This window comes from Mustela erminea, chromosome 3 (assembly GCF_009829155.1).
Source record: "Mustela erminea isolate mMusErm1 chromosome 3, mMusErm1.Pri, whole genome shotgun sequence".
NCBI lineage: Eukaryota > Metazoa > Chordata > Mammalia > Carnivora > Mustelidae > Mustela > Mustela erminea.
Genome location: NC_045616.1, coordinates 139,641,107 through 139,659,072, shown reverse-complemented (window position 1 = coordinate 139,659,072; position 17,966 = coordinate 139,641,107). Strand labels below are relative to the sequence as shown.

General features: G+C 38.3%; 1 protein-coding gene across 6 annotated transcripts in view; it reads right to left on the bottom strand.

The window, feature by feature from the left end:
* The window catches only part of DROSHA (drosha ribonuclease III), a 118,911-nt gene that overhangs the window by 18,069 nt on the left and 82,876 nt on the right, over positions 1–17,966 (bottom strand). For all 6 annotated transcript variants that reach the window (XM_032337702.1, XM_032337704.1, XM_032337706.1 and 3 more), the window contains 7 exons: positions 17,483–17,542; positions 16,019–16,118; positions 12,526–12,628; positions 10,113–10,183; positions 3,413–3,457; positions 1,732–1,889; positions 391–496 (listed from right to left, as the gene is read on the bottom strand). In XM_032337702.1, coding sequence (XP_032193593.1) covers positions 391–496; positions 1,732–1,889; positions 3,413–3,457; positions 10,113–10,183; positions 12,526–12,628; positions 16,019–16,118; positions 17,483–17,542 — 643 coding nt within the window. The remainder of the gene's footprint in view (positions 1–390; positions 497–1,731; positions 1,890–3,412; positions 3,458–10,112; positions 10,184–12,525; positions 12,629–16,018; positions 16,119–17,482; positions 17,543–17,966) is intronic.

Below are 17,966 nucleotides of genomic sequence, written 5' to 3'. Positions count from 1 at the left end.
GTGTGTGCATATATACAGAGAGAGAGAGAGTATTTGTAGCTATGTACTTATATTTTTCACTTCTGCTAATAGTTTTTAAACTCCTTATGGATGGGTGTCAACTAATATTTGCTCTTCCCATGAAGCCTAGCTCAATTCAATGTCTCGCACAGAGCAGGGAGTCATTAAATGAAGGAGTATAAAACAAGTTCTTTTTCTATACTGCTTTGTATACAATTTGCATAATTAAATGAACAAAACCATAAGTATACTGAACAAAACCATAAGTATACTGAAGTCAAGAACTAAGAATTATGTAATATTAATTACATAAATATATATTTGGCTGCTCTCATCTTCACTCTATTACACAGTAATCTTACTGGAGAGAATGACTTAACACAAACTCACAGTTAAGTGTCCTTCATGATGGTCTGGGAAATGAATAAATAAGTACTCGGTGGCTACCAGTTGCATTATGGAGTCACCTAGGAACTCCATCCTCTGATTGTGGCCTCTGGAAATAACAACATCAATGAAAAGAGATCAATAAGCATTTGTATATTAAAAAAAGAAACAGAATTTTTAAAAAGGCACAGTTTTAAAAGGCAATGTGTTCACCTTGCCTTAAAGCACAAAACTAAATACAAGTCCCTAAGGCCCCTCAATTGAGAAGAGACCTGAGTCAATACAGACTGAGTTTCAAAGAAGAGTGCAGGAACTAGTATCTAAGGATTAAATAACTGATAAATGAAGACTGGTAAATAGTGCCTGGTCAGAAGTTAAGGAGTATTAGTTGAAAAATACAGATAACAATCCTGTACAGATAACCGCCATTCAGACAAAACAAAGCAAAATGTCCAGGAATTTTCTTTTGTTAAATCATTAGTTCTTTATTGAAATATACACTCTCTCTTTCAAAGCTGGAATCCAGTTTAAGGACACTATTAAAAAAAAAAATCTATGACAAGAATCTTAAATCTTTATACTCCAAAGAGAGCTGTGAACATTTGATTTGTGGGAGAGAAGCCAAGAACTAAACAAAAAACAACAGGCAGGTGCGCCTGGGTGGCTCAGTGGGTTAAGCCTCTGCCTTTAGCTCAGGTCATGATCTCAGGATCCTGGGATCGAGACCCGCATCGGGCTCACTGCTTAGCACGGAGCCTGTTTCCCCCCTCTCTGCCTACTTGTGATCTCTCTCTCTGTGTCAAATAAATAAAATCTTAAAAAAAAAAAAAAAAAACAGGCAAAGAAATAACATTTTGGTTATTTTCCTAGTTATTATATTAGCTCATCTCCAAATCATTTATCTTGAGGTAGGACTGAGGGCCAACTTCAGCCCACAGTCTGTTTTTGCAAGTTTATTTGAGACAGAACCAGGCCCATTCATTTACATTTTCTCTGTGGCTGCTTTCATGCTACTAGAGCAGAGTCGAATCACTGCAACAGAGACCACATGGCCTGTAAAGCCTAAAATACTTAATATCTGTCCCTTTGCAGATAAAATTTTTACTTTCTTCATGCTTCTCTTATACTTTATGAAGAAATAAGACGCGTGACAATGAAACCAGAAATACTGGATTAGAACCTGTCCCCTGATTCACACCAGAGTCTGGCTACTCACCCATCTCACGATGTGACTTTCCTGGAAATCTGTTTGAAATCCCAATTTCCTTGAAAGGCACACAGTCAAGGTTTGGGACTGCCTGTCTGAATGGTCACACTGGGATTACACCATTAAATCTAACTTACAGGGTCAGATGGTTAAATCCCACAGTTCTCAACGTGAACGCTCTTGCCAGAAGTCGAACATGAGTAAAAATCACTCCAATTGCTTCTTCAAACTCAGTAAGTTTCTGTAGAACTGGAGAAGTCTCAATAAGCTGTCGATCAGTATTCGGCTCTTGTAGCTGCAGGAAAAAATAAAAAATAAAAACCATGTGCACTTTTTGGTTACAAAAGTAATTACCAATTCTAGGATAGTGTTCTGTAAAATTCCTTCTCCCACAGCAGAAATTTCTGAAATGCCAATAAAACATGGAAGCTTCTTCCTCATCCCTTAGAATGGCAAACAAGCCTAATATTTAAAGAAGGCTCAAATAATATTTTCCAATCTTCCATCAAATTTCAAGGCCAAGTACTGTACACAGATAGTTCAAAATCCCAAGTATTATACTAACTCTACAAGGAAGAGGCAAAGTGAAGAACTGCTGGCGGAGAATATGTGTACCTAGTACGCAGTGGTTCTCAAACTCACATTCATCAGAACCCTTGTAGGGCCCATTCATCCAAATGGCCAGGCCCTACCCCCCAGAGTTTCTGATTCAGTATGTCTGGAGTAAGGACTCCGAATGTGCCTATCAGGCAAATTCCCAGGAGAGGCAGATGCTGTCAGTATGGAGACTGCCCTTTGCAAACCACTGCTTTAGAGGAATATGACCTTCGTGTGTCTTCTGGGGACCAGCTTATTTTGGCAAATGAACATGATTAAAGCCAGATTCAGCTTATATTGGAGATTACTGTACCACTAGGCAGGGGCTCCACATAACAATAAGCCTTGAACAACTCAATGCAAAAGTGAGAGCATATAGCAAATATGAAAATAGTAATTAAAGTGAGCATTTTCAACAACTTTGGACAATTTTATACTAATGTTTCTAAAGTTCTTCGAATTAATGCCATTTATTACTATAAGCCTCTCAGTAGAGTTCAGCCACTAGTGGTTCTCATATATGTATAATGTACATACACATACATGCACACAGGAAAATATGTATATGAGAATATATATATACATATGTATACATATATATGTCTCCAAGTAAAATAGAAATAAAAGAATATAAAGAATTTTAAGCCAACTAGGAAAAAAATTTTCACCACATATAGATCTTTTAAATAACAAAATCTTGAGTAAAAAGTTACCATATTGTACTAAAATTTTCATTACAATATGTTTTAAGCAATCTGAGTCAAAGCCTTCAGTTTCTAAGATCTAAATTAGGTTACAATTTAGCAATGTTAATTTAGTATTTGTTCTTTTTACTAAGCACATACTCACTTCCACATTATTTTCTCTACAATAGCAGCGAGGGAGCTACAGTAGAATTGATCTATTAAGCTTTGAGCATCACTTTTTTGGGGGGAGGAAGGGCACCACACCACAATCATACAAGCAGCTCCTCCTGCCTTGTGAGAGAAGATGACCCCCAGTGCTTCCCCCACCCCACCCCAAAGCACAAATGCAATACATGGGTTCATTTTACTATTTGTTCCAAAGTGTTCCAGTTCTGCCTGACACCCCAGTTTAAAGTCATAATGCCACTGAAGGGCATCAAAGGTTGATAAAAGAAGGAGGGAAAAACGGGCAAACTAAAGTAACATGACTACCTAGAGCTATAAAGCTCACTGCAGACAGGAAGGTCACACTTACTTGAAGTGGGTGGAGAGGATAATTGAGCCAGACTTCGCGCAGGTCCTGGAAAATAGAGTGATGCCTTTAATGCTCCAGGGAGCCATTTAACACACTTTAGAGTACTAAATAAAATGCCATTATTTGAAATAGTGAACTATTTCAGATGCTGACTCCACTTATTGCAAATTCAATAGTGCTAGCAAACTAATTTTTTTTTAAGTGAATTCAACACTCAAACTGCCTGTAGTGACTCTAATTAGCCTATTAAGCTGGGGAGGAAAAGAGCCACCTCCACACACAGAAGTCAAAGATACCCTTTAAAACTCAGTTACACATTTGCTTAACCTAATACATGGGATTAAGTTGCTGTTTTAATCATATTTTTTAGTTTACCATTCCCCAGAAATGTGCATCAGCTCTGCCTTTTGTAATTAAAACTCATCTCAGATGTCTTTATTTTAGGCACTCATTCATTAGCATTTGAGCTGCTTTAAGATGGGGTGGAAAACACCCAAATCTAGCTCCTAAACTCTCAGATCTATAAGACCACACTTTTTAAAAATTTCTTTTCAGCATAACAGAATTTATTGTTTTTGCACCACACCCAATGCTCCATGCAATATGTGCCCTCCTTAATACCCTCCACCTGGCTCCCCCAACCTCCCACCCCCGACCCCTTCAAAACCCAGATTGTTTTTTTCAGAGTCCATAGTCTCTCATGGTTCACCTCCCCTTCCAATTTCCCTCAACTCCCTTCTCCTCTCAATCTCCCTATGTCCTCCATGTTATTTTTTATGCTCCACAAGTAAGTGAAACCATATGATACTTGGCTCTCTGTTTGACTTATTTTGCTCAGCACAATCTCTTCCAGTCCCGTCCATGTTGCTACAAAAGTTGGGTATTCATCCTTTTTGATGGAGGCATAATACTCCATCGTGTATATGGACCACATTTTCTTTATTCATTCGTCCGTTGAAGGGCATCTTGGTTCTTTCCACAGTTTGGCGACCGTGGCCATTGCTGCTATAAACATTGGGGTACAGATGGCCCTTCTTTTCACGACATCTGTACCTTTGGGGTAAATACCCAGTAGTGCAATGGCAGGGTCATAGGGAAGCTCTATTTTTAATTTCTTGAGGAATCTCCACACTGTTCTCCAAAGTGGCTGCACCAACCTGCATTCCCAGCAACAGAGTAAGAGGGTTCCCCTTTCTCCACATCCTCTCCAACACATGTTGTTTCCTGTCTTGCTAATTTTGGCCATTCTAACTGGTGTAAGGTGGTATCTCAATGTGGTTTTAATTTGAATCTCCCTGATGGCTAGGGATGATGAACATTTTTTCATGTGTCTGATAGCCATTTGTATAAGACCACACTTTTACCTCAGGTGACTACAAATGTTTCCTTGAGACATGGAAATGAGTGAATTTTATGGAGAAGCCCAGTACCTTATTTTATCCACTGAGCTAAATCTAGAGGCAGTTATAATTAGAGCTTCCTCAGGATTAAAGAGTTTTTTCCTTCAGTTTAGACTCTAGGGAGCCTTTGAATGAATCTACTTTCTGGCCTTGATGTTAGGTTTTTCAAACAAATAACAAAAATTTTTTTTAAAAAAGGGAAAAATATATATTTTTTAAATTTGGGGGCAAGAAGTTAGAGGAATATTTATTATCACTGTGACACAAATGATGACAAAATGAAATAAAATACCGAATATTTTTAGACAACTTGTATCCCACTTAGAGGGGTTTCTTTTGTGGTGGGACAATATTAAAAAATAAAGCTTAAATATCAAACTGTTCTTTTAAGACACTTTAGAGAGCTTCTCTTAACCAATTCAATAACCTTTCCCTTGAATTCTCTGTAGCATGAATTACACTTTATGTCACTCCCTTCTTGCAACTTTCTCATGTTCTCTCCTGCTTTTTTCCTCCTCAAAGCAGTGAGCCCAGTGCTGGCACACAGAATACGCTACTACTGCTGTTGGTCATATCAACAGTTAACAACAAACAGCCATTGCTTCCAACCAACTCCAATCTCCAAAATTCCAAATTCTCAGCAACTTGATTCCTCCTTCTCCCTTCTCCTATGTTTTTCACTCAGTGACACTGATTTCTCCTCAGACATCTTATATATGTAACCATTCAACCCCTCACAACTAGATTATTTCAATTGCCTCCATTTCTATTCATCTACCCCACTCAGAGATCAGGTTCTGCCACACCTTGGTGCCAGAGAAAATATCCTGTAAAAAATGCGGATTGGAATCCCAGCTCTAGCATTTACTAGCTCAAGGCAAAAACCTCTACCTTCAGTGTATTCTGGAAAATGTTCAGCGACTGTTGACATTTATTAATGCAACTCTTTTTTCCCTTATTTTATTTCTTCCAGCATGATAAGTGTAACTCTTTAAACCCTATTATCTATCTGACCGATCCTTGCACCCATCAGCTCCCCTCTGGTAACCCTCAGTTTCTTCTCAATAGTTAAAGAGTCTGTTTCTTCGTTTGTCTTTTTAAATTTTTCTTTGTTCATTTGTTTCTTAAATTCCATGTATGAGTGAGATTACATGGTATTTGTTTTTTTCAGACTGACATATTTTGCTTAGCCTTCTCTCTCTGGTTCCATCTACATTGTTGTAAATGACAAGATTTCATTCTTTTTAATGGCTGAATAGTATTCCTGTGTGTGTGTGTGTGTGTGTGTGTGTGTGTGTGTGTGTGCGTGCGCGCGCACACATGTTCTTTATCCATTCATTTGTCAATAGAAAACTGGGTTGCGTTCATGGTTTGGCTACTGTAAAGAATGCTGCAATAGACACAGGGATGCATGGGTCCTTCAGAATTAGTTTTTGTATTTTGGGGGTGAATACGCAGTTGTGTGATTACTGGATCATAGGGTAGATCTATTTTTAACTTTTTGAGGCCCCTCCATACTGTTTTTCACAGTAGCTGTGCCAGTCTGCATTCCTACCAACAGTGCACGAGGGTTCTTTTTTCTCCTCATGCTTGCCAACACTTGCTGTTTAGCAACACATTCTTGTTGAATACATATTATATACAAGCTTACTAAGACAAATGAGATACCATCCCTGTCCTCAAAGGAGCAAAGTGAGGAAAAATGAAGGTAAGTATAATTTAATGAACTGAGAGAGGTTCTATAATAGCAATATATACTAAATGTAAGGAAAATTCTGCTTGGTGGATGTTAGATGAAGCTTCAAAGAAGAGGTAGCTCTTCAGATGTACCCTGAAAAACACGAGGAGTCTGGCAAATCAGCAGGGGGAAGGAATCAAAAGCAGAGCACCATAAATGCACAAATAGTATGTCTCCAAGAACAAAGGCATAAAAAGTTAACTCCTAATAGGCAGAACACAGAGGATGTCAGGGCCGTGAAAATACTCTATGTGAGATTATAACAGATACACGGTATCATACATTTACCCAAATCCACAGAATATACAAGGTAAACTATGGACTCGAGTGATGATATAGGCTCACTCTGATGGCTGATGTTGATAAAATGGGAGAGGCTGTGAATGTGTGGGGGCAGGAGGTATAGGAGAAATTTTTACTCTGAATATGGCTGTTAACCTAAAACTGCTCTAAAAAAATCAAGTCTTAAAAATTTTTTTAATTAAAAAAGGGAATTCCTAAAATGGCATAAAGGGGGAGTGAGAAGATGGTAGACAAAAAAATAGATAGGAGGTCAGATTATGAAAACTCTTAAATGCTCTATTGAATAATACAAAGCTGTCAGACTTTTATAATACTGTCTGACTTTGGCAGACAGTAAAGAAATCAAAGACCAAAATCAAATCCATTCATTAGGGGCGCCTGGGTGGCTCAGTTGTTAAGCATCTGCCTTCAGCTCAGGACATGATCCCCACATTGGGCTCCCTGCTTGGTGGGAAGCCTGCTTCTCCCTCTACCATTCCCCTGCTTGTGTTCCCTCTCTGGCTATTTCTCTCTGTCAAATAAATAAATAAAATATTTCCAAAAAATCCGTATATTAAAAAGAAGACAACCTTAAAGGTAGTATGAATGAGAGACTGGAGTCGTGGGGCATCACAACCAGTTCAGTATTTCATGTGAGAGATGAGGAGAGCAGACACTCAAGCAAGAGAATGGCCAACAGTGAACCAATTCAAGAGATACTAAGGACAGAACTGACAGGAGTTGGCAACTGAATGGAGATGGGGAGAAAAAAGCTTCAGGACAAAAGAAGATCCTAAGGTTTGGGTTTAGTTCATAAAAGTAGGAGAGGTGAAATATGTTTTGGTGTTAAGGTGATGAGCTGACATGCTTAAAGTGTTGAAATGAGGTGTCTGTGGAACATCTGCGTGAAGCTGCCCAGGAACCATCTGAAAAGACAGGAATTCCAACTCCTGGAGTTCCAGAGAAAGGCCAGGGTCGGAGATACTGGGACAGATACATAAAGACCAAAAGGGGTGGGGGAGGGAGTGGGAGAATATAAAAGATGACATAGTAATCTCTCCTTGTCTTTCTGAGAGGCCCATTGGGATGATCAAATTGCAACAGTGGATCTGAAGATACTGGGAAACCATGAAGGGTCACATAGAGATGAAAACCTGGAACCAGGAAAAATGGTCTGGGCTGGAAGAGTGAATGAACAGCAGACCAGGCTGGGAAGGGGGAAAACCAGCCCTGCGGTGAATAGGGCTGCGGGGACGACACACATAGAGCCAGCTGCAAGGTTAGCAGGATCCTGCTTTCCTGCCAGTGTTGCCCTCTCACCTGCTTTGCTCTGTCTTATCCTCTAACTAAAGATTACTGGGGACACTATGCTCACCTGCCCTTGGCTCCTGACAGCTCCCAATCCCAAAGTAATCCCTGACTTCTTCTAATCCAGCCTCAGAAAAGGCAAACGACGAAGAACTGACCCTGCTTTCCTGGCCCCTCCTTGGGCTCCACCAGCACCAGCCCAGGCCTCTTAGAAAGGACTCTCGCCTTCCTCACTACATGGGTTCAATCAATCAAACTTTGCGGGCCTACACATTTGTGTCAGGCTGCCTGTGGCTGATTAGATGTTCACACCACCATTACTCAAAAAAAGTTCAACGGTTCACCAGTGTCTCTGACACGCCACACCAAATAGATGCAAACCAATGTGGAGATGTCAAATGCTTTAGAATGTCCTAGTGTGTGCACTTGAAGACACTGAAACGGAAAGACCATATATTCCTAAGCACTGTTCAGTTTCATAAGAGATACAGTAAAATGAATTCTGAATCTCAGCCGTTCCATCTGTAAGACTGTGTTCAGACTCTGCTTTTTCATTCACTCACTTATTCATTTCATTCCTTTAACAAATATCTATTAAACACTGCACTCGCCAGCATTGCACTTGCTACTGGAACTCTAAGATAAGCTTGCTAAGTAGACAAGTGGGAGAAAAGCAGTTTAAAGAGAGGAAAGAATCTAAACAAAAACTGGTGCAATTAAGAACCACAGGGTATAACTGCGTATGATTTAGGAAAAGAACACAGAATGGATGGGCGGGGGGAGGCAGGTAAGATGGGAGAAGAGGGTGGGAGTGCTTGGCGGGGAAGGGGGACCAGTTTAAGGCAAGACTGGAGGAAGGAAAAAAGTAAAGAGGTTGCTGAAATTGCCAACAAAAGATAAAGGCCAGAACAAAGATATTTTAAGATTTGAGAAAAAGACTTAAAATACACGCCATCTGCTACAGATATAAATCAAGATGCACACTCATTTATATGTGTAGGACAAAATGGGGGACAGGGAACATCTGTAGATAACATTCCCCGCTGGAGAGAATTCACACACATAAAGTCATCACATATCCCTATAAAAACAAATATAAAAAAAATCAAATTCTCAGACATCATCCAGGTCACATTTTTCAAAACTATTGATTCTTTTTTTTAAACTATCCTAAGTAATACAGTAATAACATCTGACAGCCACTTAAGCTAAAGGTTTCAGAAAGGCTTCAAACACTGGCTTCCTGTGTTCTTTATTGCTCCATGAGGGCTATTTCACTCAATTATAATGACATTTCAATTTGGAATACAGAGTTGCCTCTCCCTTTAAATGTTAAATTGACTTGTTTTGGTACAAAAAGCATCTCGTATGCTCTATTACATGCAGGATTAAAAAGGTAGCTATAGCAATATTAATAGCTTAATACTTTAGTAACAACAGAAACTATTTTAGAATCTATCATTTGTTCTTAAACTATAACTTGCTTAAGAAAAAAAAGTACTTCCATACTTTTTATTCATAGCCCATAAGAAACTCCCTATGAACTGACTTTCTAAAATAAATATATATTTATCTAGTCTACATAAAGAGAAATCATAAAGAGAAAAGCCAAAAGGCGATAGCTTCAAGTAAGCCTGCATGGGGTAGGTACCCAATGATTATAAAACAGAAAATCATAATTAACTTCAAGATACTTCAAAATAAAACAAAGTATTCATATTGAATTTGTAAGTGGCCACGAGGAGAGACAGGGTTTCAGGTAAAAGACAAGCCCCTCATATAAGTGGCCACAGCACTTTCCCATTTGCAACAGAGCCAAGTAAGCTATTCTGATTTACTTGAACTCTACCATCTATGGCAGATTCGGGGACTTTGTTTCTCCTACACTCTCTTTAAACATAATCACTAACTGATATAAAATCTTCTGTAATAATATATAACTGAGAAAAATCAAATGATTCAAGATAAATACCGGATCATTAAAGAGTAAGCGTCCAAATAACTGTTTGGCTTCCTCCAGGCTTCCCTCCAAGTAAACAGCTCCTAGATAAAAGGATGGGAATGTCAAAAGGAAGGCTGCATTAATATTCAGAGAAAATTACATATCTCTATAAAAAGTAAAAAGGCAAGCCAAAACCCACTTATAGAAAAATTCGAAAGTCCAGAAGCAACTGTTTTTAGCCAGGATTTGTATTATAAATTAGACTGAAATATGAAAATCAATTTAGCAAAATCTAAACCTAGTATTTTAAGTAAAAAGAGGTCTAATAGGACCTCATGAGGGGTATGGGTATGAACTTACTCAGGGAACTAAGCACAAACCCTGGCTTTATGAGCACGTTAGGTTTTATTTTATTTTGCTTTCTATTTATAGTTTATGCTTCATACCATTAAAAAGAAAATCTGATAAAATCTGAGTTCAGATCAATGAAGCCTTCTACAAATAAGAATCAGGACAACCTTTTCCTTTAATTTGAAATAACTATTTAACATTTAAATTGGGTATCAAATCAAATGACATTTTAATTGGGTATCAACTCCAGAGAAAGGCTGTCATATAGTTTTGAAATCATATTTTTATATCTGTCTTCAGAAAGGAATTTTTCAATGTAAAATATTAAGACTCTTCACCAGGGTTTTTGATGAATAAATACATTTATTATTTATCAGTAGTTTTAGTTATAATAAAAATAATGAGGGGTGCCTGGGCAGCTCAGTGGGTTAGGCCTCTGCCTTCAATTCAGGTCATGACCTCAGGGTCCTGGGATCGAGACCCGCATTGTGCTCTCTGCTCAGCTGGGAGCCTGCTTCTCCCTCTCTCTCTCCGCCTGCCTCTCTGCCTACTTGTGATCTCTCTGTCAAATAAATAAAATCTTAAAAAATATATATATAATGCTAATAGTAATGATGATGATGATAGCAGTAATCATGGTTTGGGGGCCAGACATGTCCTAGGCATAGTGCAGAGCATTTTCACTTCCTTACCTTTACCTTCATAGGCACCTCAGTAGGAGAGTATTACAGAAGATTTATAGGATTTGGGTTCATAGTAGGTGATTTGGGGAAGGGTTTGAGGAAATGGAACTCTGATTAGATGCTGCCAGGCCTGGATATTAAGATCGTCACAACAATTCTGCGAGGTAGTGACTCTACCTCCATGTTACTGATGGAGTAATTTGGTAAAGTCACAGTGCTGATAAATACAGCAAGAAGGAATTGAATCACGTCTGCCTGGCTCAGGAGCCAACCGTAACACTACCTGTCAAAATTATTATGTGTACGGAGCACAGTAATTCCATGTGACAAATTCTCTGAAAATAGACATATGTGTGCAAAATAGACATAGCTGTGAAAAGACTGTGGATAATAATTATTAAACATTCTCCTGTTACCATCATCAGCACAAAACTATAATGGGATGCTTTTATATTCATTTTCAAAGGAAGAAGGAAAATGGATAAGGAAGTACAAAGGCCTTTGAAAAATAAAATGTACTCAATCATTTACTTAAAAAAAAATCAAGGCATTGTCAATCTACTGTAACATTTCATTGTAAAGCATACTTGCAATCACCAGCTAATTAACTCTTCAGAACTTTCCTGTACTAACAGCTGACTATATTCCAGTTACAGTAAGAAAGAAACCGAGGAAGTAAAGGGCCTGCCTGTCTTGCTTTGAGTGAACAGGTTTTAGTCATACAGATTCAAGCCCTAGGATTTAAAAGATGCAGGGTTTTCAAGATGCTTAAATGAGAAAATCTTGTAAATGGTTTAAAATGCAAAAAACAAAACAAAACAAAACAAAAACCGAACCCGTATTAGGGCCTCATCAGCAACCTATTTACTGTTTATTTATGCATGTGATCCTGAATCAGATCTGGAAAGTAATCCACCTACATATTGACTCACTTCAGTTCAATTCAGCACGTACTAAATACACATGTACATGACCTCAGACATCAATTCAGGCATTAGGAATGTAAGAAAAGAAAGAATGCTCGCTCTGGAAAAGCTACACTAACCACAATACAATGAAGCTGCTGTTATACTAGGGACCTCACATGCTTTGGAAACAAGTAATTTTGTCCCAAGTCTCCACACTGAATTTTTTTTTTTTTTTTAAAGATTTTTAAATTTATTTATTTGACAGACAGAAATCACAAGGAGGCAGAGAGGCAGGAGAGAGAGAGGAAGGGGAAGCAGGCTCCCTGCTGAGCAGAGAGCCCGATGTGGGGCTCAATCCCAGGACCCTGGGATCATGACCTGAGCCGAAGGCAGAGGCTTTAACCCAACTGAGCCACCTAGGCGCCCCATCCACACTGAATTTTATATGTTCTCCAAACATTTTAAATATGTATGAAACTAGATTATAAAAAGAAAAATTACCTATTAACGCTTCAAAACAATTAGCCATTGCATGCCGAAGGTCTGATTCTCTACAAAGATCAGGTCCATGAGCATAAAGCATAAATCGATCCAGTTCAAGTTTCTACAAAATTCAAAATGACAAGTAAGAAAGAATTTGGCAAAGTCATAACTGTGACAATTCCATATCTCCTGGGGGTTAGGAGTAATGGTTACAAATTAATTGGCCTTGTGTCAGTATATTAAGAGAGTTTAGCCTGCCATTCATTGGGAGTCAATGGCTCAGATTTAACCCTCCTCAACTTCTCCCCAAGCAGGCTTCTATGAACTCTGATGTTTGAGCTTTGGTGGTTCAGAAATGATCAGATCTGAGTCTAATTCCAAATTCAGACCAAGCACTAGTCTGAGCTGGAAAAAGACTATGCTATAAGATCAGGGGCTCCGAGTTCACCCAACATGTCTAGAGATACAAACACAACCCAAAGTTTGATGCTCAAGTTATGTGGTGTTGATGTTTGTGCTATACAGAACAGATTTCTATGTGGTAGAATAAGTGGGGATCCTCAGAAGACTTCAAAATGCCTTATATCTCTAAATATCTTTTTTAATTTGGTAAGGATTTTTGTGGCTCTTTATCTTTGTACTTGTGTCACCTTTATGAGGTCTCTACACTTACCTTTCTGAAGGCTCAGTGAGATCTTCTGAGCAATGGGGTTGGATTTATCTTACAGACTCCTGGAATATTGTTTGTAATGAATTATGCTTCTTTTTTTTATTTGGCATCAGAAAAGTTTAGAACCAAATTTGTGGCCAAGATCTTGAAACTGTGTAGGACTTAGAATATATTTGTGTATAGGAACTTTACCTCTGGCTTCCTTTTTCTGTCTTAACCATATTTTCTCTTTACTCTGAGTTCAGTACCTGTTTATTTCTTATCCTACTGTATTATAATATACAAATCATGTCTTTTGAGAACTAGACACAGTATGAATGATTTTTTTAAATAAAACTCCTGAGACTGAATAAATGGAAATCATAATTCTTTCCATAAAAGGAGAAAAATACAAACACTGCATAAGCATGAAATGAATCTGTTTCCATTACCCTATAAGTCCATTCAATAAATTCTTACTAAGCTGTAACATGCTACGTACTATGGAACAAGTCACAAGTCAATGAACACCCTAGAACAATATGAGTCTCATCAGTCCTCAGATACGATACTCAGATTTTTTGTGTCTCAGTATGCATGCTAAAAATATCCATATCCATTTATACTGGGAAAAGATACAGATAATAAAAACAAGACATAAGCGCTATCAGTATTCCGCATTGCTAGGAATTCATGAGTACAAAATATATTCAAATGAGTTTTGACTACCACAAATGCAACAGCAGAAAACACCTCTTTTAAAAAATTGATCCCTAAGTGCAAGAGCTTATGCTACAATATGTAAATTTCAGCTGTTTCACAACTACACTGGGAAAATCCAATTGTTTGTTAATCTCTGGAGCCCTGTTTGAGAATAGACTGCAAGCCATATTTTATATTACAAACAACTATTCTGGAATGTTATGAATTTTCGAACTTTTCATAATCCTTGCTCTACATCTTTGCGTTTTCACGTAGGCATTAGTGAACTTTTAAAAAGGAGAGTGATGTTCAACTGGTACATATATTGAAGTGTTCATTTGTCTGGAGAGCTGGAGCTATCATTAGATTCTCAAAGATTCTCAGCAATCCTCTGTCACGTGCCCCACTCCCTGATGGTTAAGAGCCATAGTCTAGACCAAGGGCAAAGCCTAGAATTGCCTTTTACTGAAGCAGATGGGTGTTGAATGCCATGGGAATGTCAGGATTTGAAGGAAGATCATATAGACAGCTCAAGGGAGAAACTGGCCAAAATAACTCATGGCTTTGTACGTCACCTAATATGTCACATAGCAGTTTTTGTTTCCCTGTTATGGCAATATTCCATGCTTTGTAAACAACCTCCCCACAATTGCTTGAAAAATTGCATTATATTTTAAAATGAAAAAAAAAATTGGGAGTGAGTTGACAACTACTTATTCATGTGTATTTCCAATGAACATTTATGTGCTCTATCAGGAAACATTTTGACAATTAAATCAGCTGCACACTAAAGCAGTTTTAGGTAGAGTTGTGGAATTTCATTCATGGTAAAGCTGCTAAAATCAAGAAGCATACCTGTTGCCTACAGTTTTTCATTAACATGTCATTATTTACATTCTCAAATGCTATCACTATGATGACGATGATGTTACCTAAAATAATGTACTCTTGCAAACATAAAAACCAGAGTCTAAAATTAACCATTTTTAATAAACTTAATGCCTTAGCAAGATCAAATTAAGAACTAGATTTTATCTAGTCTATCAAATTCCAACATTTATATCAAAATGAAGGAAAAAAAATGCTTAAAGGAAAAACCAAGGAAAATGCAAAAAAGCTCTTCCAGTAAATCACTGGTATTGGGGGATTTAAGAGCCAGTTTCCTCTACTACTGAATAAACCCACAGGTCTATAAAATGTAATAATTTATAATGAGAACAGGAGCAGCAGCAATAAAAACAACCAACTCCTACTAATTTATTTACCTGTTTGTGTGATTACTACAAACAGGGAGTGTGCCAAACACTTTATAAATTGAATTATTAAAACTCGAACAATAATCTCCCTTGATTCTCACAACCACCTGTGTGGCAAGTGCTAACGCCACCTCCACTGTGCACACGAGAAGGCAGAGACTTGCAGGCGAGACAATTTGTCTATGGCCCCCCTGTTAAAAAAGGGGCGTGGACTGAAACCCTGATGGCCAATCCCAGCACCTGTGTTCTGTTTGCCATAACTCACTCTACAACTTACTAGACTAAAACACCACATAGAAATAGGAATATCAAATGAGATCATTTAAATAAGTAAAATGTCTGCGATGAATCTAAATTGAGAAAAGGTTCTCTTAGTCAAAGAATAAAGCCAATGTAGCTAACTGGACAGCCTAAACCCTAACTCTTAATTACTGGGATTTGTGATGTTTGGGGATTCTCAAAGATCTATAAAGTGCCCCTTGTGGGCATGAATGGGCAGGCATATTCTAATCAAAGCTATAATGCTGCTTATTAATATAAATTAAAGACAAATATAATACGAAATATTACACAGAGGAAAAATACAAACTATTTCATTTCTTTTGCTCTGTTCTTGTTCTTTCCCCCAAATGTTTAACTCTGTTCACACACATCTGTCAAATTTTTCCTCTTCTGTTAGCAAGTTACTTTACCATGGTGTTCATTAGCTGCTGGTAAACCCACAAAAGTAACAGAACTAATAAGGTTAAATCTTTAAAACCAAAACAAAAAAATCCTTCCTGGTCTATAAAATATTAAACTCTTAATACACCTTAAACAGTTACTTTCTTAAATGCAAAATTATGCATGGACTGAAGAAGAAAATTTCAGACTTTACTACAAACACGTCAGATGTTTGACATACCTTTGCTAACATGGCAAGGTGTTGATTCTGAACAATGGCAGTTCGATAAGTTGCTAATCCTCCTTCTTCCAGACTAGGAAACAAGTAGTATAAATGGACACTGCAGGGGGAAATAAAAAAAAAAAAAGGCATGTAAACAAATATGCATCACAAGATTCTGTCTGTAGCTCCAAGTCATCAAAATAGGCCTGGCACATAATACGTGCACAGTAGATATCAAGCTGAATTGAATTGAACTAAACTGAATGGTTTGATTGGAAGTCTTTGAAAGTTAACTAGTAAGCACAGTATCTGCAGTCACATGCTCTGCCACTGAGCTATACCCCCAGTAAGCACAGTATCTGAATGTGCTAAAACGCAAACAGTACCATTCACTCATATTTTCACACTCACTTCTGTTTAAAGACTGCTGTGACAAATCTGGCGACAAAGACCTGAAGGGCTGGTCACATAATGCTATGCTATGGGACACTCAGAAATCAGGTCTGGAAACAAGTATCTTTGCTCAGGCTGCGTTATGTGTGGCCCCTGCAGAGAAGCCTGGGCAGGGCACCAGTGGTGGTGTGCCCTTGACAGAGCTGATGGGGACAGGAACAGAACTGAGAGTGGCACACCCGGTTGCTCATGCCCTGAGGAAAGTGTGGAGATTTGGAGGAAGACTGCATGGAAAGCCAGTTCGGACCATGACAGCAACAGCCTCACCTAAATCTCAGACCAGTCTTTAAGTGCTACTGTTGATCAAGGCAGTTATGCTTCTCCTGTTCTACTGTGTCCGGTGAGGACAAGTGTGGAGAGCCGCCCCTCTGCCTCATTATGTCCTTCTTGGGAAAAGCAATGACCCAGAGAGAATACAAATAGCTCAAGACAGCTCCCAGAGAACCAAGTGTGGTCTCTCTTTAAAACGGAAACGATGTGGGTATAAAAACACAAAATGCACTTTCCTACCCCTACCACCAAATTAAGGACATGAGAACACTTCTGGGGAGAAAACACACATAAATGCATACATACACACATGCACATATACACAAACCAAAATCTTGTCATTAATATTACTTGTTAAGTTTTACTTCTCTTGAGATTGGAAAGAGTGAGAAATGGATCAAAGACAAATCCTAGAAAATGAAATGACATTTTAAAATATCATCCCTTTCTCTACAAATTGAATATAAGCTCTGAAGCATTTAGACCAAGACAAGCTGATCTCTTGTGGCTGTGGCAACTTGAATATAAACTTGACAGGACAAAGACACTGGCCTTTCATCTTGTAATCTTGGGCATTACAGCGTCAGTGAGTACACGTTATCAGGGCAAGAGCCACAGACATGTGGCTTTCAAGCTCTACAGAGGGACAAAATACATGGTGTTTCAATGCCTTATTTAGCTAATTACAAAGAAGGTAATATAGTAAGTATGTTACCTATAAGATGTAATTATTGGGGGACAGCAGAAAAACCTCCTTACCTGGTCAGAAATTCAACAACAGCATCACCTAGGAACTCCAATCTTTCATTGTGATTAATCCTATAGGAGAATTAAAAAGATCACTTAAAATAGGAAACATTTACAAGCCTTCCATCGCTTCTCAAAGAAAAGACATATGAAACTCAGCTCCTTTTGTAATCAAAACATCCCACCTTACTCCCCAAAATCAAAAGCACTGGCCACCATCTTAGCTGGGGTATGAGAAACACACTGGGGAAGGGAGGGGGCATTCTATCCTACCATGTGGTTCAGGCCTTCTGACCTGGGGGGCATCCCTCCCGAGAATCAGATTTGAAGAGAGGAGATATCACCCTAACAACTGAATCTTTCCACACTGCTCTCAGGTAGGTGAGAGAAAGGAGAATGTATTCTAATGAGTTACAACTGAACACTGAAAAATCCGTTTGGTATAATGTTCCAAGAATAGCTTCCCACTGCCCAAACTCTAAACTTAACTTAGCTT